Genomic DNA, 26,213 nt, shown 5'->3' on the forward strand with positions numbered 1-26,213 from the left:
TCACAACTATATCCTGTGAATCAGTGAGGCTGTTGCGTTCCTTATGTACATATTTCAGTCATATTTCTTCATTCAGCAAATCACTAATGCTTGTTCATTTAACTCAGATAAAGGGCTTTATGGGAAGTTTTTTGGTCTTATGCTGAATATGTCATTGCCATTACAGCATGTTCTTGGTCAGCTGTTACTATTTATTGTGTATTTACTAGCCACTTCTGCTCATTCCAAGCATTTTGGTCAGTGCACAGTTATTTGGCAGTAGCCTCACCAACTCCAGAATGTTATGGTTTAAGAAAGTAGTTTAAATATGAAAATATACTTGAACAATATGTAACAATTATCAGACAACAAAGTAAATATTGAATATGCCCATTTGAAAGTGAGCACTTTCTAAAATCATAATTTTTTGCTTTGTTTTCTTCCATTTCTGTTCACAGTTCATCATGTTGCAAAAAAGCTGTGAAAACATGGTACTGAATAACAGTGCCAAGCAAATATGTGCAGGCTAAACACTGAGGTTATTTATGCCAGAGACAGCTAGTGGTATAAAAGCAGATATGTAAAATTTTATGCAAATACACATCCAAAGCGTAAAGCAGCCGTAAAGCAAGCATCAGGACTAGAGTGTAATTCAAAACAAGCTGAATGGAAACCTTCCCAAAAGCATCATTCTGCACAAAAATACTGAGCCAGTAGATAAGGAATTGTGCACATACCCAGTCACCTTGGCTCATGTCCTTGAGTAGTTAAGGAAGAAGGGAATTTTAACGCACCCTTTTCTGCTTCTAGATAATGGAAAGGTTCAGTGTCCAGCATTAAATTGTATATATAGCGTATTTCTTACAGAAAAATGTTGTGTCCCACTGTCTTTAGCCTTGATCAAAGCTTTTGAACAGTGCAAAAAATGAAGTGGACGAAGAGGAAAATATTGGAATATGCAATATGTCCTTAATTAGGAATGAAACTGCGATATTTCATATATGAGGCATTTGCTTCATTTTTTTCTTTGACAAGCATTCCTCTATAGCAGGGGTGTCAAACTCATTTTCACGGGGGGGGCATAGCAGTAGTTACATTTATAGAGTCCTAAAATTACATTTGGCCCTTTGAAGGCAACCACGAGGCTGATGTGGCCCCCAGTGAAGATGAATTTGACACCCCTGCTATAGAGCATCTTCATAGGGAGCGGATTTATCTTTTTGAACATAACGTTACAGTATATTGCATTGATTCCTGCATTAGCAGTGCACCACGAGTAAATGTATTTCTGCCTGAAGCAGATAATTTGCTTTGTGTAAGCAAGAAATGTGCCATTTTTAAAGTTGCGTTGAGATCTAGAAAACCTCTCTTACTGGATATGCAATAAGTTAATACAGGAAACTGCATAAGTAAGTTTTCATCTTTACTCTCTCCCATCTATCTCACTTATTTTTATGCGTGAGTTGTTTTGCTTGATGCTATTCCTTACTACATTTGAATGTTAAATGTGCTTTTGCATTGTGTCACAGTTTGTATTATACAACCTTTAATGCCTTATTTTAAATGCATATGTGCAAAACTCAAAATAATTTTAATCTTAATGTGGAAACAAAAATTTGTTTTGGTTTGATTTATAATTCAGCAGAAGATTTCTTTTGTGATTTTGTTTTTGAAGACTGCCACATATATATTTATATTTATATATTTATTTATGGTGTATGAAGTATAAATATAATCTATAGAGAGAAGTTACTTATATCTATATAACGTGTAGGAATTTTTATGCAAAAATAGTTTAAATTGGTGTGCACAGAAGAAACAGTCATTTTCTAAAATGCCAGAAAGCATAATTTTAAGCAATGGCTGGGAAATCTAATCATAACTCCACAATAACCAGGCACATTCATTCATTGATCTTTTTAAATGAAATTCAAGTCATAACTTTGCCTAGTAAAACCAAAAAGAGGTGGCAAAGTTAAGAGTTTATTTTAGCCTAGTACTTCTAAAGTGGAATACACACTGGTCTTCCATATGGAATGGAGGGTAGGTACTGTCCCCAAATATCAGAGGAACATCTGACCATTGAGAGCTGATGCTTTCAAGCTCACTGTCTCAGCCTTTGGCTTAACTGATAAATAACATTGAGATATGGGCTTGAATTCTGGCATGTAACTGAATACTGTTAAATTTTGTTGTTAGTGCGCTTGCCATTCCAGTGCAGCCTCTTGTCAGCTAGCTGTCTGCCCAGCCAGGCTCAGGTGCTCTTCAAAGGACAGCACCAGCACAGGACACTTGTCATCCAGCCTGTTTTGTAAGGAGAAGAGTTTATGCTGTGTCTCCTGGAATTGTCGCTAGAAAAGTCAATGTTCCATTGAAAACAGAACCTCTCTGATGTGTTCTTATGAGCCTTCCTGTATAGACATATCTTCTCTACGGAGAGATGGAAATCTTTATGGGGCTCTGGGACTTTCACATTTCTGTGTGTGAAGCTATTAGTGCGTTGTGTCCTCCAGTTCACTGGAAGCAACTCTGCAGACCTTCCCTGGCAGAAATGGGTGAAACATGTTGTGCCGTGAGAGCCGATGCACTCACAGCATCCGAACAAAAAGACTGACTGAAGGTCTCAAGTGTAATCTTGTCATAGTGTGAAGTGTCTGCTGAGCTGAGATCATTAGTAAAATCCTAGGTAGTTTACTGGCTGTGAGTAGTCCAAAACCTTATCTCATGAATCCAGAAAAAACAGCAAATGCTGAGCCAAAATGCCATATGAGTTAGGCCTAGGAAGTGTTTTGCACCTGACTTTCCTGATTCATGTGGGAAGGTGATCTTTGCTTCCCAAATAGAGGGAGGTCTACTGGGCAACTCCTTCTAGAGTTTCAGACTCTTGAGTTTTGGGGCTGGAGGAGAAGGTGAAGGATGAACAAGATAGGTTTGGATGGATGTCCATATTCCTCCATTTCATGTCTTCTGTCTGTAGCATGCATCCTGAACTCCTCTCACCCTTCGCACTTTCTCCCAACAGCAAATCCTAAGGCTAGTTGCCTGTAGTGTGTTTCCAAACAGGAGTGGAAAATAAGTTTCACCAGGAAAATCCTCCTACTGTGTTGGAGACCAGTAGGAGGGATCTGGCCCCCAGACCGCATGGATAATTCCTGTCCTTATCAGTGACTGTGTAGTTTGCTTATCATTTACATTATCCTCCAGCTCCAGTCAGCATTTGGAAAGATAAAGTGCCAAGGAAAGGCTTCCCAGTTGCATTGTGTTAAGTCCTCACTAATGCTAACCCATGGCAATCAGGATAAATTGTAGGATGAGGTAAAGGTTTGAGGAGAAGAAGAAAACATGATGCTTAATAAGGCTTTAAAGGATGCTTCATTGTTGATTTTTAGTTGAAATTGAACGTTAGGGTCTTAAATGACCCATCTGTTTCCCCATTTCAGACTAATGGGAGTGCATTAGCTAATGTGTATTGGCATTTTATTCATTTTGAGAATGTAATCGACATGTTTGTGTGAATTAAAATTTGTGATTTCATTTCAGTAGTTTATTGTAAAATGGTTGAGAATATTTTTGAGGTTCGTGAAAAGCAACATAGTATGTGCACAGTTTTTCAAAGTAGCTGCTAAGCTTAAATGTTGGCAGAATCTTACCTACTCAAAAGTAAGTTCTATGTACATGTACTTGGAAACATTTTAAATAATGAAAATATTCATGAAATATAGTATCACTGATTTTCTTAATACTAATTTTCACAGTGAATGTTGTTCCTTAATTAATGAACAATGTATATTGGCTGTTATTTACTTGAATTAGTATAGCATTTTAATGCAGCAAAACATCTCATTTTTCTTCTTTTGTTCTCTAGCAATGGCAAGTCGGCAGGTAGACATCGCTACTCAAGGATGGTTCATTGGTCTTATGTGTGCCGTTGCTCTTCTGATCTTGATTTTACTGATTGTTTGCTTCATAAGGAGGAATAAAGGTGGCAAATATCCAGGTACGATATGTAATGGTGAGAGTAAAAATCATCTGTCGGTAATCCATTAAGGCAGATCTCAGATTTACTGGAGAAATAACATTTGCTGCTGGTTTACATTTACATTGTATATATGGTGAATCAATATTATCATTTGGTAGGCTTGTCAGGAGCAATCTGCCTGTTGGTAGAAAACCTCAATCCATTTAAGCGTAAGAAAAATATCTCCTCCGTTCCTGGAGGGCTGTATTACCACATTAGCACTCCAGAGAGATTTGAGCTTTGTTTGAGATACCTGGTCCTCCTGCCTCACTTTCTGAAGTGTAATGCAGATAGATTTAATCCACTAAAATGAGTTGAGTTAGAATTTAATTGGTCAGAAAGTGTGAAAATGTATACAAGATCACAGCTGCTGTGTTACTTTAATGTACTGTGAATGCATTTCAAAGGACAAAACCCTTCATACATCATACATTGTTTTGTTTCAAATACATTACCCTCCTTCTCAGAATCTCTCTCATCTTCAGCCTCTCTATTCTTGCAGCCAAATTCAAAATTTCCATCCTTCAGTTAAGCTGCTTTTTCTTCTACAAGTTTTTCTTCATAAGAGTTTTTCTTTTTTAGGGTTTTTCTTTTTTAGTATTAGGCCTAGCAATGGTGAAGTATATTTTATAATTTATAATTAAAATTAGAACTATACAACATACATCTTCTATCAAAACTCTGATTCCTCTAGGTGTACTTATTATAAAAGGCATGTATGTGTGTATGCATGTGTATATGTGTCTTATATATGTCTTTCCCCAGTCTTATATTTGCATTTATGGAGTAGGTCTATAGAGTAAAGCTCTCTCGGAAAGGATAGTGGCAACCAGTTTGCTTAGAACAGTAGCATGGCCTGATAGGATCCCAGAGCAGCTGTGAGGTATGAGTGGATATGAATGGATTTTAACTGGGCATCGAAGGATAATTTGATTTCTTTTTCCTCTCCTAGCTACAACAGAAAGTACAATTGCTAGGTTTCAAGTAAAATCTTGATTTCAGGAAATAATTCTGTCCTATATTACAGACTCCAAAGGTTTGGAAATTATATAAATATCCAGACTCTGGAATGCTTATTTAAGGTCAGCTCAAACTTCTTTAAGTTCATATTGTTAATTTGGACTTGAAAAAGATGGCTGCACTTACAAAAGTAGAAAAAAAGAATGTTTTGATTTCTCCCTCTTGTTGTGACAAGCACACTTCTGAAAACTAGTATCAGTGAACTTTTCAAACTTTTCCTATTCATAGGCAAATCTTTTACAACTGAACTTAGTATAATCTCTAAGTAGATAAAATCATCTTAGTAAGTACAAGGATCCTACTCTGCCCAATCTAACTATTTAATTGTTTTATGGAAACAGAAAAGATTGGTAGTGACCAATGAAACAAGTGAAGTGATGAAACTGAAAAGAGTAGGGAAGATTCGGAGTGAGCCACCATCTAGGAGGGAGTAAAAGCGTAGAAGGCAGCTGGATGCCGAAGTTGTCATTACTTTGTGGACATCCCTGCTATGCCCTTCTTTCCCCTCCTTCTGCAGCATTACTGTAATAGATGTATTATTTTTTTAATGCACACATGCATACGCATATACTCACAAACATATATAAAAATGCTATCCATGGAGTAGATACGGTAGACTTTGACTGTATATAAGATTTACAGATTCAATATGTGCTCTTGTTTATAGAAGTGACTCTAGAGCTATTATAATTGTATTTCTTGTGTCATTGGAAATGTACTGTTCCACAGATAGTGACAAATGCAAAGCACGAAGTTATTAACTCTTTTTTGTCATAATTTTAGCATGTCCTCTTGAGATTGCCTATGGTTTGAAAAAGTAATAAATTATTTCTGTATGAAATTATAGCAGCCAAATGCATTTCAAGGTGTTACGCATTGTTGTAATTATAGACTTAGAAAATACTGTCAGGAATGATTCATATCATCTTAAATAACACCATAAAATTAATGATGTACAAATTAAGTGTGGAAATTACCAGAGTAAAAGATAAGAGGTTGTATATTGGATTATATAACTGTGTCTGCTAAACAAGAGAAAGATTTAAGTAGGTGCCAGAAAAACAGAAATGAAAATGTAAAGGGAAGAACTATGAAGATAATTCTAGAAGTCAGTATTTTATTTCACTCTGTCAACCATCTTAACTTCTAGGAATATATGTCTTCTATAAACATCTGTTATCTCAGGTGTTATCACAGGGTTTCTGTGTCAAAGGCCACAGTGCTACATAGGTTTTTGTATAGGGACAAGTTACATGCATGAATTTATTTCCAACAGTGAATGATGACTAAACCTATAACAAGGATGTGCAAGAGATACAATTGTGTTAAATTGACATTGTGGTGTAGGTGGTTTTGTTTTGCTTTTGATCATGTTACAGAAAAGAAGAAATGAACAGACCATACCTATTTTTCCAATATTAAGAATTCTTAAAATACTAATTAAAATTCCCTGGAAACGGAAGCATAAAGTGTACAAACTGACAGTGAACACAAGTGATTCTGATTCAGTTTTATCAATCAGTTGAGAGGAATATCAAGAGGAAAATGGAGCATGGATAAATAAAACTAAATTATTCACATTTCAATAAATAGCTCTATTAGTAATGTAAGTTAAGAAAGTGTTTTAGTAAGATTTAAAAAAAACCTTTCTTTTCAGTGCTAGAAATGAAAGGAAGAAAAAGGTTTACTAATGCAGAATGACATATGGTATTTTGTACTTGAATGAAAATTAAATTCTGTAACTAATGAACAGATCTTTTCCTTCAAAAGAAAAAAACTTAGCAGCCTAAGGCCTCAGTTCAGCAAATGATTTTTACTCAAACCAAGCTCCTGCCAAATGTGATCAGTTTGAGAAATTTAGGGCTTAAAGTTTCTCATCTTGCAGTTTACTGCTAAAAATTACTATTTCCAATATTTTAGTGAAGGAAAAGGAGGATGCACATGCTGATCCAGAAATACAACCTATGAAGGAAGATGATGGAACATTTGGTGAATACAGGTGAGCAACTGATGTAGTTTGTCATGTTCACTGCTCATATCACATATGTACTGTGTATACTTATTAATTCTAATTATACTTATTAATTCTAAACTAACTTTTTTTCCCTGTTGACAAAGATTCATTATCCAGTGTTGTATAGAACTATAGATAGCACTTAAACAGCACCATTAGAAAAAGAATTAAACATCCAAGCTTAGAATAACCCATTCACTAATGCAAGGTGAAATCCAGATTCAAACACAATTGTCTCATAGTGAAGAATCTTTATTTACAAATCCATCTTTCAGAAAGGTAAAATACCAGGTACAGCGTCCTTTCAGTTAGGGCACATTTAGCTTTATGGTTTTTGAAAATACATTTCTAATTGGAGCCTAATAAAGACAATCTGGTGTTACATCGACTGGAAAAGAAATGCATTTTAAAATGGCTGCCAGTACTAACACCTAATCCAATAACAAGCAAGTGATGTTGGACACAGAGGTGAAGGAATATCCTACAAGAAAAAACAAATTTCCCTTTCACGTATTTCAGTTCAAGATGATAGCAAGCAGCTTCAAAGCGTCCAACACATCTCGTTTTCCCATCTCTTTTCCTTTATTGAAAATGTAGCCTAGTTGAATCTCGTGGCATGATGAAAAGCATGCCTTGGCAAGTCTGTTCATATAATAATTACGATTATAGCTTATTAAATAAGCAGCATTTTATTTGTTTGGTTTTGATTAGTACAGAAAATAATATTATTTTCTAAATATGTCAATACCTATATGTTTTACATAGGTGGTATAATAGACTTTACAGTGCATTCCTGTGTCAAAACCATTGTAAAAGCCTTTCGTTATTTTAAAGATGTGACATTTACAATCATATATAGAAAAACACATTTTTTCAAGAAGGATCCACTCTCTTGCCATATTTTCTTGATCTGACTGGAATAGATTTACAGTTCTGAATGCCAAAGAGCAGTTTCTGTTTATTCTTCCTGGATTTAAAACGAATATGATATTCTGTTCTTAGGTTAGTGAGTTCAGCATAGTATTTTATTACAGCATTAAGTGCATATGGATTAATTAAATTCAACTGATAAAAGTGTGAAGCAATGTTTGGAAGCAGATGTAAATAAGTACTGTATAAGTTTTTCTAGGCAGTCCAGTTTGTGTTCTCATTTATTGCTCCTCTGTCGATACTTGGAACTTTCAGCAGCAGAAACTGACCTTCGTACAGAATCGTACAAATTATGTGACCTCAATATGTGTTTTCCCATGCCTAGAATAAAACTATTCAAGTCAGCTTTCATGTGTAACCTTTAGCAAGATTTGAATTTATGTCTCCATATTTAAATGTCTCGAGTTAATCTATAGAATCATCTAGTGCTTTGTTAAATTATTTTGTAGTGCATTCATCCACCTCACATCTGGGGAATATGGACAGATGCATGCCAAGCTTTCAGACTTGTTCACATGAAAGAGCTTATCCCATTTACCATGCAAAAACTCCTTTCTAAAATGTATTTCTGTGTAATTAGTCTATATTGGGCTTTCCTCTTTTTTCCTTAGAGACAGGGCAGCAGCAGCAACCAGTCAGATTACAGAAGATATCTTGGCACCTTCTCTGCAGCCCAGCATCACTGCAGTCACTCAGTTCCCAGTTTGTCTGCCTCACATGGCACTGGTCATGATGAGGAAAAAAGGGTATAGGGTTTCCCTTGGAAAAAAAAAAAAAAAAAGGTGTAATTTTTGAAAGAACTAGGAATTCGAGTATTTTGAACTTTTTTCATCACTTCAGGTCCATGTCTGCTTGGACAGGAAAGAAACTGGACAAGGAAAAGAAAAGAAAAGGTAGCTGTGCCAATTCTCCTGAAGCAGACCCTGACTTTACCAAAGCAAAGTCTGTGAGATCTGACAGATCCAACTTCTTCAGAAGGTCAGGGGATCAATACTCCAGCACCAGATCAGAGACCTCCTACACCAGGAGGAGGGCTAGGCAGTCTGCAGAGCTTACAAGGGCTAGTTCTGTCTCTGCTTCCCTCTGCCGAGAGGAAATGAGGTCAGATGGATGGAAGTTCAGGCATGGCTCTAGACATCATGCTTCTGAGCAACAGCTAACGGGGTCGGAGGAGGGCTCAGATTCTCAGGCAGGACAACCATCCCCTCTCCAGCAACCCCTCAGCTGCAACTCAGTTCGTGGCTCACTGGCAAGGCAGCATTCTTCTCTCCAGCAGTGGTTCAGCCAGACCCCAGACTGCAGCTCAGATTCAGAGGACACTCAGGGCTCCTACCACAGGAAGGTAAGACCTTCTACTGCTCACTTCTCTGAATCCCAAAAGAATTCATTAATGAAATCTGTAATTTTGCCTGAGCTAGCTACTGTCTTAAAGGATGCTTTGACAGCAGCCAGACAAAGTATAACTTCTGTGGCACAGACAAGGTCACATCCAGAAAAGCATCCCAGGGTGCCAATTACAGAAGTTCCAGTGGCTCCTCTAGAAGGAACTGGGAGCTCTTCCCAAACTTTTGAGTCTGACCGTATGGACAGTTCAAAAGATCGAACAGCTTCTGGGAAAGAAAAATCTGAGGCTGACAAGGCATTTGAGGTTGACTCATCTCTTGGAGATGGGGAGGTGTCATCTGAATCCCCTGCAGAAGACCAAGAAGGACCAGATCCTCTCCGTAAGTTTGACATGGCAAATCAGAATTATCTGTTCAAGCACATAAAGAAAGTGTTGATGCTAAAATATTCCAAATCTGAATGTGCTTCAGAAGAACCGCCTATCCGCTCTGAAGAAGGTGAGGTAGATAATGCACTTCCTATCCATTCAGCAGTGGAGAATCTTGTCTGTAGGATTTGGGGTAATCCTGAAGCAAAGCATGAAGCTCCAGTAGTCCTACGTAAGCTCTATCCTCTCCCAGTGGATAAAGCTGCTTTGTGGGGGACCTTGCCTCAGGTAGACAGAGCATTGGTTACTGGTGATTCTGTACTATCAGTGCCTGCTAATAAAGATGCTCTCCCTAAAGATCCTACTGATAGAAAGGTTGAGGAAGCAATTAAAAGATCTTTCAAGCTAGTTGCAGCCCAACTTGGAGTAGCTATCTACTGCACTTATGCTTCTAGAGCATTACTAATATGGTTGGAGGAAGAACAAGCCAGATTCCAAAAGAAATGGGTCCCATCTGGTGCCATGCAGAGGAAACGCAGGCTATGTAAAATTGCAGCTAATTTTATCCATGATGCAGCTGAGGATTCTCTGAGACTCACCATTAAAAATATGGCATGCCTCACTGTAGCCTGGAGAGCTATATGGCTACGTCCTTGGACCTCATCGCTAGATATGAAATGTAAACTGCTGTCTTTACCATACACGGGTGGCAAGCTGTTTGGTGAATCCTTGGTTCAGATCATGAAGGATTTCTCAGAACACAAACACTCCTTATGTCAGCTGAAAAAAAGGAGCTCTGTTGGAAACTCTTCACTTTCTTATCCTCACAAGTGTCTGAGCTCCTTCCGTTCTCCTCCAAAGTTTAAAGGAGGGAAGGGAAAGTATAAGGTCTCACAATCATTTCATGCCAAGTATGAAAGGACATCTCACTTCCACAGAGACATCAGACCATCAAGAGGAACTTTCTGAGGACAAAGACTTGCTTCCTCCTTTCTCAGGAAGTGGGAAGAATGAAAGACTTGGAAATTTATACTGAATAGACTTCAATAATTCTGAACAAGTAAGCCTAGTGCTTAGAATATTAGTTGTTTCAAAATAACATTTAAATTGTTGAATTACTTAAATCTTAATGACTAATTGAGATCTTCTAGGGAAGTCATAGCTCTCAGTTTTAGGGGAGGTTTTTGTCACATTCAGTTTCCAGGCTTCCCTGTATTCTTGGGATGGCTGGGGCTTGCTCAATGTTTTGCCCTCTTCAACTTCATTTAAGGGTGTACTTTCTCCAGAACCCACCAACACTGGATTTTCCTGCCATATCGATCTAATGAAGGAAATAACGCTTTAGGAAACACAGGTGGTTCAGGACCCACAGAATGACGGGGTACACGATGTTCCTGTGACTGGAGGCAGACCTGCACCTTTACACAAAGAGGGGAAATGGTGCCTCTGTGACAAACTGATTGCACTACAGTCCCAGTGGTTTCCTGAGCTGTAGAAGACTGAGATGGTAAATTGTGGACAGTCAATGCTTACACCAAGAAACTACAAGAAATATAAGAAGTATCACAAATGTGTGGTTATTTAAATTTAAAGACTACCTAGAGCGCTTGTTCAGGTCAGTATAGGCACATAAATCAGCCTAAATTTCCATCCTGGACCCTAAATCAAGAGAAATTAAGAAGTTATGGCATCTACAGACCTGTGGATTTATGGGTAGGGAGAGACTGCAAGCTTGCACTTCTTAGTTAACGTCACGGGAAGTCAGCCTGGCATCTCCTTGCAGTCTGCAAAATGTTCTTAGGAAGATCAAAAAGGACAAGGCAACTACAGGAGCAGGACTGCTAGTGTGGTTATTCAGGATGTCTGCACATTTTGTTGGATTATTTTGCCTCTTCAACATTTTGACACATTATTTTTCCTGGAAATTCTTGGATACGCTATGAGAAACTTTCTGGAAATTGTTGGTGGAGAGTTCTGAGGTTGCTAGATAATATATTACTCTTCCTTCTTGTTCTGGGTTGATTAATGATGAGGATATAGTCTGTAACAACTACAGTAGTATTTTTTTTTCTCTTGTAGTTATTCAAGTTTTATTGCAGCTTAGGTGTATTTCCAGGGGGACCTAACAATGATTTGTGGCTCAGCACCATAATTCCAAGCTTAGTCCCTTCTAGCAGTAGAGATGAACTTACTGGACTGCTTGAAGATTTCTTGTCTCTGAATAGTTTGAATGGATTTGGCAGTGGTCTTATGGTGTCCTCATTGACACACATACTTTCTTTGATGGTTTCTTATTTTAGTTCTTGAACATCTGTGTCACTACTCTTTAAATCAGTGCTTTGATTTCTCTTTGTATAATTTTCCACCAGAAGTAGCGAAGGTGGAAAGTTTGATGGAATGTCTCTCAAGCTGATCTTTCTTTAAAATTTTCACAAGGAGTAAGTTGAGTTCTTTGACTAATAACAATTTTTTCAACCCATTGCCATTTAAAGCCAGAGCTTAATCTCCCAGTTTTTCCAGCTTCTGCCAGGATTGAGTACTGAGTGTTAGAGAGATGCTAAAGAAAAACTACTCAGAAAACTAATGTAGATGTGCTTATGTCTTAGCTAGATTAGAAATAGCAAAATGTTTTGAAGTCTGGATTGATTCAGGTGCATAAGTGTACAGGGAAAGCTTTTTGCATCTGCACAGTCCTAGCAATTTAGGAGCATGAGCAGAAACCTGGTAGGTATGGGGGCTGAGATTCTCCTGGATTGTGGAGGGAAGCCACAGTGTACAGTACATCTGTGGCTTTACATGATTCCTTACACTTAAACATTTCTGGGCTGTTGACCTGAAGACACAGAAAAAGGAATTTACTGCAAACAGTTTTCATCTTCTGCATTGTCTTTCTGCATCCAATAGCCCAGAGTGCTTTACCCATTTTGTTTGTTTTATGTTGCCTTTCATCTGACAGTTGTGTTACAAGGAAAAGTAGTATATTGCTAACCATATATTGAGTCTTTTTGCATGCCCATGAATTTGGCAAAGTTTAGTGGGAACTAGTTGCCTGCTGGACTGCAGAGGCATCGTAAAACTGTCTGCCCCATTCTGACTGGTTGCTGCATGTGCCCATATCTAAGGAAGAAAAATTGAAAAGTTGAAAGAAGAAAGGAGATTTCAAGGTACATATTTCTTTCAATAACTGATGAGCTTGTGAAATGGAAGGCTTTGATTTTTCTTTTTTAATAAGTTTGTACTTTGCACTTACGCATGTTATTGTCACCTCTGTCATTCTTATATGTCTTAATCATTATCTGAAAGTTTGGTATGTTTTTCATGTAACTAAGAAGAAAAAGAAATGTATTAATGTATTAGCAATCGTTCATGAAAAATATTTAAATCATGCTTTTAGGGTATGCTTTAATATTAAATACTGCTCTTACTAAAAGGGCAAGAAATGTATATGGTACATACCAGTACTTACCAAAATAACTGGTACATATCAGTCTTCATTGATAAACTTTCATCCTTAAAAAGCTACAAGTATAGACTTTATTTGTGAGACAGCAAATAGTAGAAGTATCACTACTCTTAACTTCCATGGCTGTCTGAACTGAATATAGAATTCATACCCATTCCTACTTCTTGTTTTGTTCCCTCGCAGAACTTGTTGTCTCACTATTAATTGTATGCTCTGTATACATGACACTTTGGAAAAACTTCTTCAGTTTTCCACTCTAATTTTAGTCAAGCCAATTCGCACCTTATTCTTTATTTCACAATATTACACTAGGTAAGCATAAAAATCAGCAGGGAAAACAAACAAAAACTGAAATTATGATCTATCCTCGTCACATTTTGGAATAGTTGTGTGAACAATCATAAGCAAGATTAGCAAATCTTGCAGATACTGTATCAAAATTTATGGCTTTAACAAGTTTTTGCAATATAGTGTTATATATTCTACAACCTAAAGTGTTCTATAGCTCTTTGGGCATCCATATTCATACTGCAATTCAGCAGCTTTTGCAGTTTGCTTCTTGGCAGCAAACAGAAAATACATTCATTTCCCCGGAGCACCAGGCTCCCTTCTCTGTTTTGCACCCCCAAGGGTACTAAAGTACTGTCCAAAACATCGATGTCTTCACTTTTTTTATCTCTCTCCTGCTTGCTGTTTTGCTTTTTTTATTCCTCAGTTTCTTTCCCTTCCACCAAAAACATTCTGTTCATCTAATACAGGAGTCATAATCCAGTTTGATAAAGAATAAATGGTACCATGGCATATTTCTCCTTTTCCTGAACAAGGAGTGGAAAGCACCCTGGATCATCCCACAACTTTTTCCACTGCCAGAGTCTTGGCAGAACTTCTTTCTGGACTTGTGTAGTGAAAAAAGGGAGGGAATCCCCACATTCCAATTCGATTTTTGCATCTGCTGTAACCGTGGTCTTACACCAGTGCCCACCCCTGTGCAGGTACACTCCTGGGTAAATTTGCAGGTTTGTCTGTTTGTTTTTAATTATACAAACAGTAGAATCTGCATCCTTACTAAAATATAGAAAAATCACAGACCCAATGCAACCAACTGTGTAAGTATTTCTTTATTGTTTGGCTTATAAATAAACTTTGTTTTCAAAAATGCCAATGCAAAAATCCTTAAGAGCAGAAGTTCCCTTACCCAGGTTTATCTATAAATGAAAAACAAGCTTTATGTTGAATTAAACACAAAAATGTGGATATTTTTAATACAGGGATGGTGTATTATTTATTTACTGTTATTCCAGCCTAGTGAATTATACGGGATAGGGTCACACTTTAGAATATTTGTGCAGAGTTTCTTGACCAGTTGGAATATGGTACAAATGCAAATTTATTTTCATTCTTACATATTACAGTGTAAGCAATTATGAAGTCATCCACCTAAAATTAAACAGCAAACCATACGCACAGTGTTCTTTCCTAAATGGTATTACCCAGAAAGCATTAACCCTTGTGGTTTGGCAGTAGGACCAGGGACTAGACCGGGGACTATTTCAAAGTGAGGATCTGGTCTTCAGTTGACTTGGCTAGTCTGTTTTAATGATTTTAGTGCCCTCTGATGAGGGCAATGGAAAAACTGTATTGCATGTGACTTTTAAATACTCAATTCTATCTTCAACCTTTCAAATATAGGGTCCTTCAAAATGAACTCTCTTCAGCGATGTCTTCGTAATCTGCTTGTGTTTGCAGCGTTACAAACATTTGCACTTTGCTGCTGGATGCTCGACATTTTGGAGTAGCATTCTTTTCAGTGGTACTTGCCTGTATGTTTGCAATATCAGTGAGCACAGAAGATCAATGATATGATATTTATCCTCATGCCATGTATACAGCAATAATTTAAAGTCAAGATTGATACAGTCAAGTTTAGAGTGTTTGCCTTTGTGTATTTTAAACATGAAGGTTTGATTGCACATTAATGATAGATATTTATACCATTTCTTCCTTGTATATGTATAGAAGAATAAAACCTCAGGTATGCTTTCTCTTTAAGTATTTGCATGTTAGAGGTGTATTTCTTTTAGAATGTGATCGCTCGGAGCCTTCCAAAGCCAAAAAAAAGATGATGAGATGGGAAGAAGCAGCTTGATGGAAAATTGGTATAATGGTTTTCTGGCAATGGTGAAGCGTGTCTCAACGGGGCGTTTATTAGTTAACAATATAATCTGTGTGACCTTGAATGTGCTATATACATATATATGGTTTCTCTAGGTGTTCAAAGATACTCATTATAAAAAAAGTAGAAAACACAGTTATTGAAAGAACTAAGGTATTTGTTTTTAGGAGTTACATAGTTAAAATAATTTGCTGAGTATATGTTCAGCCTAATATTGTGGATATTGTAAATATATTTTTATTTCCTTGATGTTCTGTACATGTTTCTTTATATTTTCCATAAGCTGGGTGTCTTTAAATAAAAAATCAAAAATCGCTTACGCTTTTGTACTCTCTATGCACCCAAAAGTACAGCTGGTAATAGTGGTTTTTTAATTAGAAATGCTCTAGAGCTGCTGCAGGAATCTTCATCTTGAAGCTGAAGTGCAGTGTAAAGGATTCTGAAAAGACCTCGGCTACATCTGTTTCATGCAAGACAAGTTTTCGCACAGCTGCACGTTCCTTTGGGGAGGCTGGTGCTGCTGCAGCTTTCCCACTGACCAGAGAAAGACCACAGCATTTTGCTGCAGGGAACTCTCCTCCCTACCTCTTTCCTTTTTGTGTTGTCCTCCATCATCACCGTCATTGTCAGAATGTGTTCTCAGTTATGGATTAGGATAAGGAGGTTGATCTGATAAGTAATGAAAAAAACTAAACATGCTCTTAACTGCTCAACTATAGCTGCTGTAAGCTGAATTGTTGCTTTTACCTCTGTAAAGTAAATGTTTCGCAATTTTAAGAGCAACTAATTATTGATAAAATACTGATCACTATCAGGATATGGACTTTGCTTTTCTTCTTAGGCTATTTTCATTTGTTTCTTCTGCACCCTTTTAATGGAATATGTAGGTCTCTTGAAAGGTAAGGTTGAAAATTGCAAGTCTGGCCTGCATTATGTAACAAATTATTTGAAATGCAGCACTTTTATTTTCTTTATACTAGTAAAGAAAATCAGTATATTTCATTTAACCAAGTTCATTCTTCATTCATGTTCAAGGAGCCAAAGAAATTAAGAAGTTTAACAGACTAACTTCACAGCACATCATAAGCTTGTTACTTTGGAGAACAAATAAATATTTTTTTTGTAACTTAAAACCCACTTTTTAATGCTTGCAGTTGCATCTAAATTGCTTCCAAGCCAAGGGCACAGGTCTTATCATTGAAAAGCCATGCACGATGGGGAGAAAAAAAAAAGAAACCACAACCTCCCCCTCCCTCCACTGAAGACATTCTCTGTTTAAACCATTCCTACACCACGTATTCATGTCAACTGCATCATATTGATTTGTCTCTACAATGTGATGTGGGTTTACTAAAGGGTTCTAGGGCTGCACATTTGCTTTTTATAAACTCTGCATGCCTGGCTGAGATTTGTCTTTATATATAATACGTCAGTTAATGCCTTTTGTTTGTTTGTTTGTGTCTCCAGTGATGCAGAGGACCATAAACCTCTAAAAAAAGGAAGCCGGACACCTTCAGACAGAACTGTGAAAAAAGAAGACAGTGATGATAGTTTAGTTGATTATGGAGAAGGTGTAAATGGTCAGTTCAATGAGGATGGCTCCTTTATTGGACAATATAGTGGTAAAAAAGAGAAAGAACCTGCAGAAGGAAATGAAAGCTCTGAGGCTCCTTCTCCTGTAAATGCCATGAATTCGTTTGTGTAACCACAGAACTTGATCCCCTTGTGTCTTCAGTTTGTTTAAAGCACTTGTACGTCCTCCTTCTCATACTATGAACATGCAGGTAACAGAGCTCCTCTCCACAAGATGTTTATGCTATGAGAATATGCAGGTCAATACGGTTATACAGCGTAATGACACATTAAGTGGTATGTATCAAAATACAAAATTCAAATTTTGTTCGAAACTTGGCTATTTTTACTTTTTTTTAAAAGGAACTGACACAAACAATAATATCGGCTTGTAATTTTGTTTCCTGTTGAAAATACAGTATAATGCATGGGAAAAAAAAGGCTACACAATTCACAGATAATCTTGTGTACACTATAAAAACATGGTTTGACAATTTGTTATGCAGTCCTCAGCTGAATCCCTGGGTATGAATTCCGTTTTCATTGTCAGAGTGTTATAGTAGTATTATATAGAACTTCAATGTCTTTGTGGACATTGTTGTGAAATTGGTGACTTAATGTCTAGCTATCATATGTCTTTTTGCAAGACAGTTAGGAACAGTATGTACAGTATATAATTGCTAAATGATTTAAGTATGACACTTGCATTTGCTGATGCTTAATGAGACCCTATTATCTGCTCTTTGCTCCTATTACTTTATAGCCTTTTTAATCTATCAAGTATTACAGCAGTACAGTGTTCTATTTTTACATCAAAACACATTGGATTGATTTTAGGGCATAAAAGATACGCATTGCAATGCATTTTGGAATTTGTACAGTCACTGAAAGAAAAACTTTAAAATGAGAGAAAATATTCCAGAAAACAGGGCAAAATACATTCAGTGCCTTTATACAATATGCATTCCATAATGCGCTGTACTACTAAACCAGTTGGTGCAGTAAACTGTGATTAGCATACTATTGTCATTGCCAAATAAAGTAAAAATGTGAAGGAAAAAAAAGTGTTATGAAACTGTTGTGCTAAAAATGGAAGGATTTAAATATTTTAAATCACACAAAGAAGAGTATGATTTTTTTTCCTTTAAAAATAGAACAAATGCATGCTAGACAGTTACAGCACAACATGCTTTCATGGCCTTAGAGGGTTAGGAAAAACAATCAACAACAAAAAACACAACCAGGATTCAATTATTTACTACCACAGCAAGGTATAAGCCCTTGGAAAATAAACTGTCAAAAAACCAAACCAGCCGACTGCACCGGCAAGAGCGCATTTCCCTCTGTGTCCCAGCCTGATCACTGTGGCAGCTTTGTCATTATCGACACCCTGCAGCAGCGCAGGGATTACCGCTCAGAACCGCAGAATTCGACCTGACAAGTGCTAATATGGTTTAGTGGTAAAGGATTACCATTATCGGTCACAAAATTGTTTTCTCGCATACTATATCAATCAAATGTTTACCTCCAAATATAAATTTTTATAACAACCTATGGTTGAAGGAATGCTCAGTTTCATTTGCCAATAAATTGGTTTTTCATAACTTGCATCAAGTTTAATTTTAAGTAAGCTTTTTATATGTAGATATTTTGTTGAATTTGTAAATACACTCAAAGCGTAGATGCTATATGCTTCTAGATGTTACAGACAAATAAACCAAGAAAGCTTATGTTGTACTGTGTAAGAAGTACTATAGCCGATGGTGTGCATGGTATTTTAAAGCATCTACTTAAATATATTTTTTTTGCCGTGAAAACAAACTAGTGAACTGTTCTACTTATTTACTGCAGATTTCGTAATTGAACCATTCAGAGCTTTTGCCCGTGTGTCACATTAGACCATAGTACACCTTGCAGCTTTCATGTATATATTGTAGGTAAAGCACAAATAAAGCAATCACAAGTGTAAGCGAGCTGTAATAAGCTGCTTTCACACCTTCGAGCTTTCCATTTTTCAGTTTTCTTAATGAGAACCGAAATAAGAAATTAATTCTACAAACATTGATTACAAAGCACAAAGAGAACATTTCATAATAATATTTGCCAATGGTTTTAGTAAAAGAGAAATATAATTTTACTCTTATTTAATTGTAGATGCTGAATTATCTGTGCATGTGGGATAAACATACAGGCTCACTTCTGTAATAGTGCAACAGATTTTGTATTAAAAATAAATGTGGTTTTAAAATTTCACTGTTTGTTCTGTTTACACTAGCAGTAAAAGTCACATCTGATTCACCATGTAATTAAGAATTCAAAGTGCAAAAAGGCATTAAACAACTCTGGCAGGAGTTGCTCCCATGTTGTTGCAGGACTTCATGTATTGCTACCAAATTATTTATGGAAAGTTGCATATATGTACATGCTACCATCTGAAAAAAATGTGAATTTGTCTGACCATTTGCCATTGAACTCTCCTGCTATTTCATTTTTACTTCCATGAATGTTTTATTTAGTCATCTTTCTGCAAAGAAAAAAAATGGAACACTTGTGTTCCAAACCTGTAAGAGTGAGTAAGAGAAAATAAGAATCTTTATTTGAAACGAAGAGCCCCCAGATAGTATTCCAAATCAGGATTTTGTGTCCTAAACCAATTGTTTGACATAGAAAATTCTGGGTGCTTATTTTTAAACAGTACATGAAGTGAGGGAATTACAAACAACATATTTTACAGCACACAAAATCCATTGCAATGCTCTTTTCATACCTTGTTTGTTCGGTGTGTGGATGGAAACAGGCTGGGCAGGAGGGCAGGTGCTCTGCAGAGAAGACTGTGGGAAAGCCCTGGATTCCAGGAGATAAAAATGCTTCACAAGATATGTCAGAAAGTTGATGTTTGGCCTTGATGCTTGAAAAAGGGATTTTATCACTGACTCAGGAGCCATTTTGTCAGACTTCTGAGCCACCTATGTGGAACTGGAAACCCTGGGCTATTCCAGCTTCTATCATCTGCATAGTCTCAGTTCTGGCACCTCCAGATACTGGGCTGGGTATTTTTCTGTACAGGTATCTATTGATTTTTCCAGTAATATGCATTGACTGGAATATATGGAAAACAGCGGTTTCTGTTCTGATTAAAGAGTAATTTCTGAAAAGAGCAGTCTGAGTTCCCTGGGTTTTGTTGGGACAAAAGATTTCATACAATAACCATTTTTGGAGACATACATACGTTCTTTGTGCATGTTCGCCAAAGTGTACTAATACATAGAGTTGCTACATTTTCCTTTTAGACCTTTGCTTTTGGTTTATTCTCACCAAAGTGATTGTATAAGTCCAGAGGGAATTAAAGAGGATACCACAATGGTATTTTTTCTTGTAATCTTCTATTCTTGCATTGTTTCTAGGAAAACACGGTTTCCTTGTGTCTCCATGTAGGAGAGGTGGCAAAAGATTTGGGAACCAAATTATTTTCATATACTGTCTGGCCCATTTTAGTAGAGAAACTAGAGAAATAATGTATGAAGAAATACTCTACAATGCGGAAGTGTATTCTTCTCTTAAAGAAGAGTTAGGAAGAAAGCAGGAAGATGAGATTTCAAGAATTTCTGGAAACTAGTTGTCCTTTGTTGTGCTTCTGTCCCCCTCCCTCTCAGTCTTCCTGCTCCTATTACCTTAGGAAAGAACATTGCAGAGAACTGGCAGAAGCAGCAACTGGTATCATGGGAAGATGGAAGTAACTGAATGTGCTACTTGTAGGAATCTACCCCCAAGTCATGCCCCCTGAGGTGCAAATAAATCCAATTGCCATCATTTTTAATCTCTGAAGGGATCTCTTGCTGCTCTTTGTACACATGAAGTGGAAACTTTAGACCAACCTGTCAAGATAAATATATGTCAGCAGGACTTTGACAGACAGTAGATGTGATCCATCGTGACCATAAACAAGGAGGAACATTGTGATCCTTGTCATTTCACAACTTTTGGGAAAAAAAAAAGTACACTCTAAGCTTTTACTGTGCTCACATATAGGTGAGCAGATGAAAAATTCAGATCACGCTTAATAACTGAAAGCTGGATCCTTCATTTGGGGCTTGGAGAAATTTGCCCAAATGTGAGTTTGGCAGCATTGGCTTTGTCTCCTGGGGAAGCCTTGTGGGATAAAATTGAAGCCAGTTTGCAAGTAATGGGTTTGCGTATGTCACACGTTGCAGGGTGAGGCAGGGCAGGAGACAGGTCCTGCCACTGGGACCTGGCCAGCCTGTCGTCCTCTCTCTCCTACCCTGAGGAGCTCAGATAAAAATGAAGACATTTAGAAGACAGCGTGGTTCACCTGCCAGCTGAGAAAAAACACATAGCATCATGTCGAAAGTCTAAGCTGGTACTGTAAATTGTATTTAATTCTGCATGGCTTTCAGTGGCATTTTGGATATAACCGGAGGAAAAGCACCCGGGTCCCCATCCTGCCGTGCTGTACAAATATGCGTGCCCAGGCTTTCAGACCTGAGCTTTCAGACCAGGAAGGTTTAGACAGTCTAATTCTGGTGCCTAACTTCTTAAAAATTTTGAGGTGTCGTGCTGCATTAAGGAATTAACTACATTTACGTCTGATAATAAACTATATTTGAAATGTATCTTCCAGAGGGTGCTGCCCTATATCCCAGTCCACAGACCTCTGAAGAGGGATGCTTTGATCGTGACACCCAACGTCTTACCTTCCAGAGGACAGCAGCCCATGCCACACATTGTTCAGCCTTGTGTTTGTGAAGATGTAAAGGGCTTCAAGTCTTTGTAGGACTAAGGGGACAAACGAAGTTTTCTAAATGGCAGTATTCAGAATATATTGGTCTGCAATATATGTGCTATAGTGGGGGAGGCCTTACAGGCTTGCTGGCATGAAAAGTTAACTTGTCCAGTACGGTGAGAAGAGGAAGCAAAAACGAAACTGTTGGGACAGAGAAAATGGAAGAAAAAAGGAATAAAATTTGAGGTTGCTTTTAAAGGTTTGAGAAATGCAAGTAAGATTGCTGGCCTCAAGGGGAAAGGCAGCACCCAAAGGCCGCTGCGCTCACATGGGGGAGACAGCAGGAGCCCTTGCTCCTGTAGATCAGCACTTTTTTTTTTTTTCTATTTATCCAGCTATTGTTTCAAGAGACTTACAGGGACTTACTAATTTTTGAGACTTCTGTCAAATTTAATTGAAAATTGCCAATAAGTTTGCAGGTTTGGGGGAGGGGAAGTACGCAGGCAGATGCTAGTGGTTTTAATTTCCTTACTTTTCGAGGCAAGCTAAAACCATCTCCTGGGAGGCAACTTTTTTCTGTAAGTACAGGGCAAGGCTGACTGGAGAGACCCTTTTCCTGTTGCTTCAGAGTTTGACTAGTGTTGTTCTAATAATTTGAAGAAACTGGGCATCTTCCAACCTGTTGAGATAAGGAAGATAGAAGGAAGCCCTACAAACGGGTAATCAAGAACCTACAAAATGAGGACTCCAAACCTACAATAGCAAAATCAATGTTTTTGAAGAGCTGCTTCAGGGGGAAGGAAAAAAACAAAAAAAAAAAATGGGGAGAAGGAAAAAAAATGCATGCAATTGAAACGGTTTCTGGCCAAGTCAGAGGACAAATGAATGCAAAAAAAAAAATCAAAAAGCACAAAAGCTGCCATGGACTGGATTAGTTTGATTTCCAGTACGGGAAGGTCCTTTTCTAGGCCATCTGGTGGTCTCTAGGCACAACCACCACATAAGGAAGCACTGCAAAACTGGTTGCACTGTCTACAAGTGAATACTATAGCTTTCATTTCTTTCATTTTGTAATGGTCCACAATCCACAGTTTTTAGGTGTAATTATATAACTTGAGCAATTAGTGAGCCAATTAGCCAGCAAGAGTATCTATTTAGTTGAGATTATTTTTTCCTCTTGGCTTTTTCCCAACTGATGCTTGGTTCCAAGTTTTTGCTTTAATAAGAAACAGCCTCTGATGTTTTATCAAAATTAGGCAATGACCATAAACTTTATCAAAAAGGAAGCTCATATATATTTTTCTAAAACAAACTGATTTTTTTTTTTAACATGACAAGCAGCCCAGTCTTTAATCATTAGTGTTTAAAAATAACAATTGACCACCAGGGGGGAGTCACAGTTGTCAGCAGAAGCCTTGGGCACACTGCTGCCCAAAGCAGTGCATCTGAGTTCACATCCCATGTGAATGCATATATAGCTTTATATAAAATGTATGTATTTTATATATATCTATATAAAAAGTATATGTAAAATAGTGGCTAATAAGGGTAACATAACAGTTCATAATGATTTGCTTGTTCTGCTAAAAGCAATAATGCTATTTGTGTAAGTGACCTTACGCTAATTCACCTGTTATCGTGGTCATAAATTACAGGGACATTTTGGGCAGAATTAATGATTGAAAAGTAAATTGGTAAGAACTATGGGACAGGGATGCTTGGTCTGAAATTCAGCAGCCAGCCCTGTCCCAAAACCACACGGAAATAGTGCTTTTTTGGAGGCAGAATTGGAAACCAGCCGAATGTCTTGTGAGGTTGTCAGTTCCCAGGCAGGTGTCTGTAGGTACCTGCGCCTGGCAGCTGTGTAATAATAAAGGTTAAAGAAAATTGTGTTGATTTGGCTGGTTTGCAGCCAGTTAGCGCAGCTTTTGCGATTCACGTATAGACCCAGAATGGGTTCAGAAAGGGCGATGTGGCGCTGACGGCTGAACCTGCAGACCCGGAGCGGACGGTTCCTGTGAGCAGCCCGGGAGCCCCAGCCTGCGCGGGGCGATTCGCGGGCCAGTAGTTCATCTGGCCGGAGTACCGTCTTTGATCTGGGTTTGAATTTGTCAGGATTGCCCTTAATCTCTGTGTCAAAGAAGAAAGGCTTAAGGTCTTGACGCAGGATGACGGGAATGGCTGTCACACAGCAGATTGTGCCCAGGCGGGTGCCGGGGCGGTGGGAGCGCTGCGCCCGCTCTGCCTGCCCCTGCTCAAGTGGATGCTCTGGTAAGTCACTGCCGCTAAACTGTGTCCAGGACAGTGGCCACTCTTAACCCTCTTGATCGGGACAGGCAGCACAGAGCACATTTTCAGTATCTCACCACCGGAAGCCCCGTTGGTCTGAAATAAGATGAAGAAACACTGAATAGATTTGCGTTGTCAGACAGCGTCATCTTCAGAGGACTCTGCCTGCAGGAGCCATCTCAGCACGTCAGGGCCCATTCCTGTGAGGAGGACAGAGCCTCTGCTGTTCGGGATTAGCATCACATCATCCCTACAGTGGCAGAAAAGGGTGGAAGGGAAGACATTTGCACAGTGTGCATGGTTTTGTAGCAGGAGACTTGTTGCATGGATCAAGGCAGTAGAATAAAATCAGAGAGCCTAAGTTTTTTAAGACAATAATAATTTTTTTTAAATACTACTATAGAAAAATCATGTACAAGCATCGTACAAAATACAAAGGTACCAGATGCCTGAGGTTAGAGATGTGAATGAAGCCTCAGGTTAATGATTATCAATGAAGAAAATTTGGAAAATCATTTCCTTTTGCTGGTGGTGAGAGCAGAGATGCTGCGAACCGGAGCCCAGGATGGATGTTTCAGAGGGAGCAGGCAGTCACTGCCCTGCCAAAGCCGCTGAAGCTGAGTTCATTTACACCAGCTGAGACTTCTTCTCGTGGCATTTTAGGCAGGTCTTCAGGCAGAGGTTTGCATAATGAATATTTTTTTTTTGTGAATAACTGTCTAATAGAGTGTCAGGGTTTCTCTGCTAATGACAGCAGCCTCCAGCGGGGACATCTCAGCCGCAGCCAGTTTATGTGCTAGAGACGGCAACGTGGCAGAAACACCATCTTTTCTAAATCACGTATTTCAGACTGCAACTGAAAAGCATTCTACTACAAATATTCAAAAAGCAAAACACTTTAACTATGTAATTTTGGTGAGATTGTTGCTCATCAGTTGTTCAGCAGAGATTTGAAATAATAAAAATAATGTGAGAAGACCATTGCAGAGGCATAGTCCACATTTTTAAGAGGCTCACTCTCAAAGTATACTTTTCACTTCTACACACAAAAGCGTGGGGAGAATAATTGCAACATCCTTCTTAATTGTATGTAAGAGTTTCTATTTTTAATGGCTGGAATTTGATGTTCCACGTACAATATAAAAGAAGAAACAAGATTAATTTGCCTGTCACTCATCTCAAGCTTGTCTGTAGGTTTGGTTCTGGCCTTGGTTGCCTGTCAGGCATGTATTTTTTTAAATACATCTAGTAGGATAGGTTTCAAGAGTGATTTATTTCCATTCATCACTGGATGATGAGGTTTTTACTAAGATGTTCAGAGAAAAATTGCTGTATACCATAAGACCAGGTCTGTCAAAAATCAGATATGACAATCAGTGCAGCCTAGTCCTGCATTTAGCAAGTCTTTCCCTGTAACATGGATTTTGATTTCAAATAAGCTTTCCATGTGAGACTTGAATTAATATAAAAATATACAGATATCAAATATGAAAAGTTAAACTACTTCAGTTGACAAAGTAAAGGCTAATGTATGAAATATATGGATTGGTCTAGTTCAAGACAAATGAAAAGACGGTAAATTCTGGGGGTTTTCTGTTGAAGACAAAGTGAAAGAAGCAGAAATTATAGCCTTGCTAAAAATGTTGTCATTAACTTATGTCTCAGCCTCACATCAAGAGTTGTTCCCTCCGCGGGGCTCCGTGTGGCACGGCCTCACCCAGCCCCGAGTCCCATCACCGCTCCAGAGAGGGGCTACGGGGGGGACGGTCACTAAAGGAAGGTTAATGCTTAAAGGACATTTGGTTTTCCACCTCTTCAAAGTGCCAGGCGAACCTCTTGCACCCTAACCAGGTACCCACTGGAAATGGTTCGTACAAACAGGGCAGCTGCAGCCACTTGATTTAACGTTGTCTTGATAAATATTTCATTATACATTTTGAATAACTGGATATCTTTATAAAGAACTGACTTGTGGAGTTTTTTCTACAAACAGGTAAAGGAATAGAGAATAAACTGAGGCTCCACACACCTTTTACTTGGGCCACCAAATACAAATAGACCAGAGTGTTACTCGATAGCAGGTCAAAGAGAGGTTAAGATGCCCACCTAAGTCAGCGGAATCCAGAGATTTGCATCGACACAGACATGAATATTCACCAAGGTTAGGAGACCAGCCTGCCCACTGTCATGAGGCACCTCATCATGGGAACGATGCTGCACAGCTGCTTTTGCCCACTCAAAGGCAGTGCTGCATTTATTTCCAATGAATTAGTTGATCTGTTTCCTTTGCTAGCATGGGAAGA

At 38.1% G+C, this 26,213-nt stretch overlaps 1 protein-coding gene across 18 annotated transcripts in view; it reads left to right on the forward strand.

Annotated features, from left to right (window-relative positions):
* NRCAM (neuronal cell adhesion molecule) overlaps positions 1-20,137 on the forward strand; it is a 159,229-nt gene extending 139,092 nt beyond the window's left edge. For 12 of the 18 annotated variants that reach the window (XM_065658466.1, XM_065658470.1, XM_065658473.1 and 9 more), the window contains 3 exons: positions 3,845-3,976; positions 6,938-7,016; positions 16,776-20,136. In XM_065658466.1, the coding sequence (XP_065514538.1) occupies positions 3,845-3,976; positions 6,938-7,016; positions 16,776-17,013 (449 nt within the window). In that variant the 3' untranslated portion in view covers positions 17,014-20,136. Of the gene's footprint in view, positions 1-3,844; positions 3,977-6,937; positions 7,017-8,801; positions 10,642-16,149; positions 16,208-16,775 lie in introns of those variants that run through there. The other 6 variants (XM_065658471.1, XM_065658480.1, XM_065658481.1 and 3 more) reach the window with 3 other exon arrangements.
* Positions 20,138-26,213: the final 6,076 nt, after the last annotated feature.

The sequence above is a fragment of the Caloenas nicobarica genome, chromosome 1, assembly GCF_036013445.1.
Source record: "Caloenas nicobarica isolate bCalNic1 chromosome 1, bCalNic1.hap1, whole genome shotgun sequence".
Lineage (NCBI taxonomy): Eukaryota > Metazoa > Chordata > Aves > Columbiformes > Columbidae > Caloenas > Caloenas nicobarica.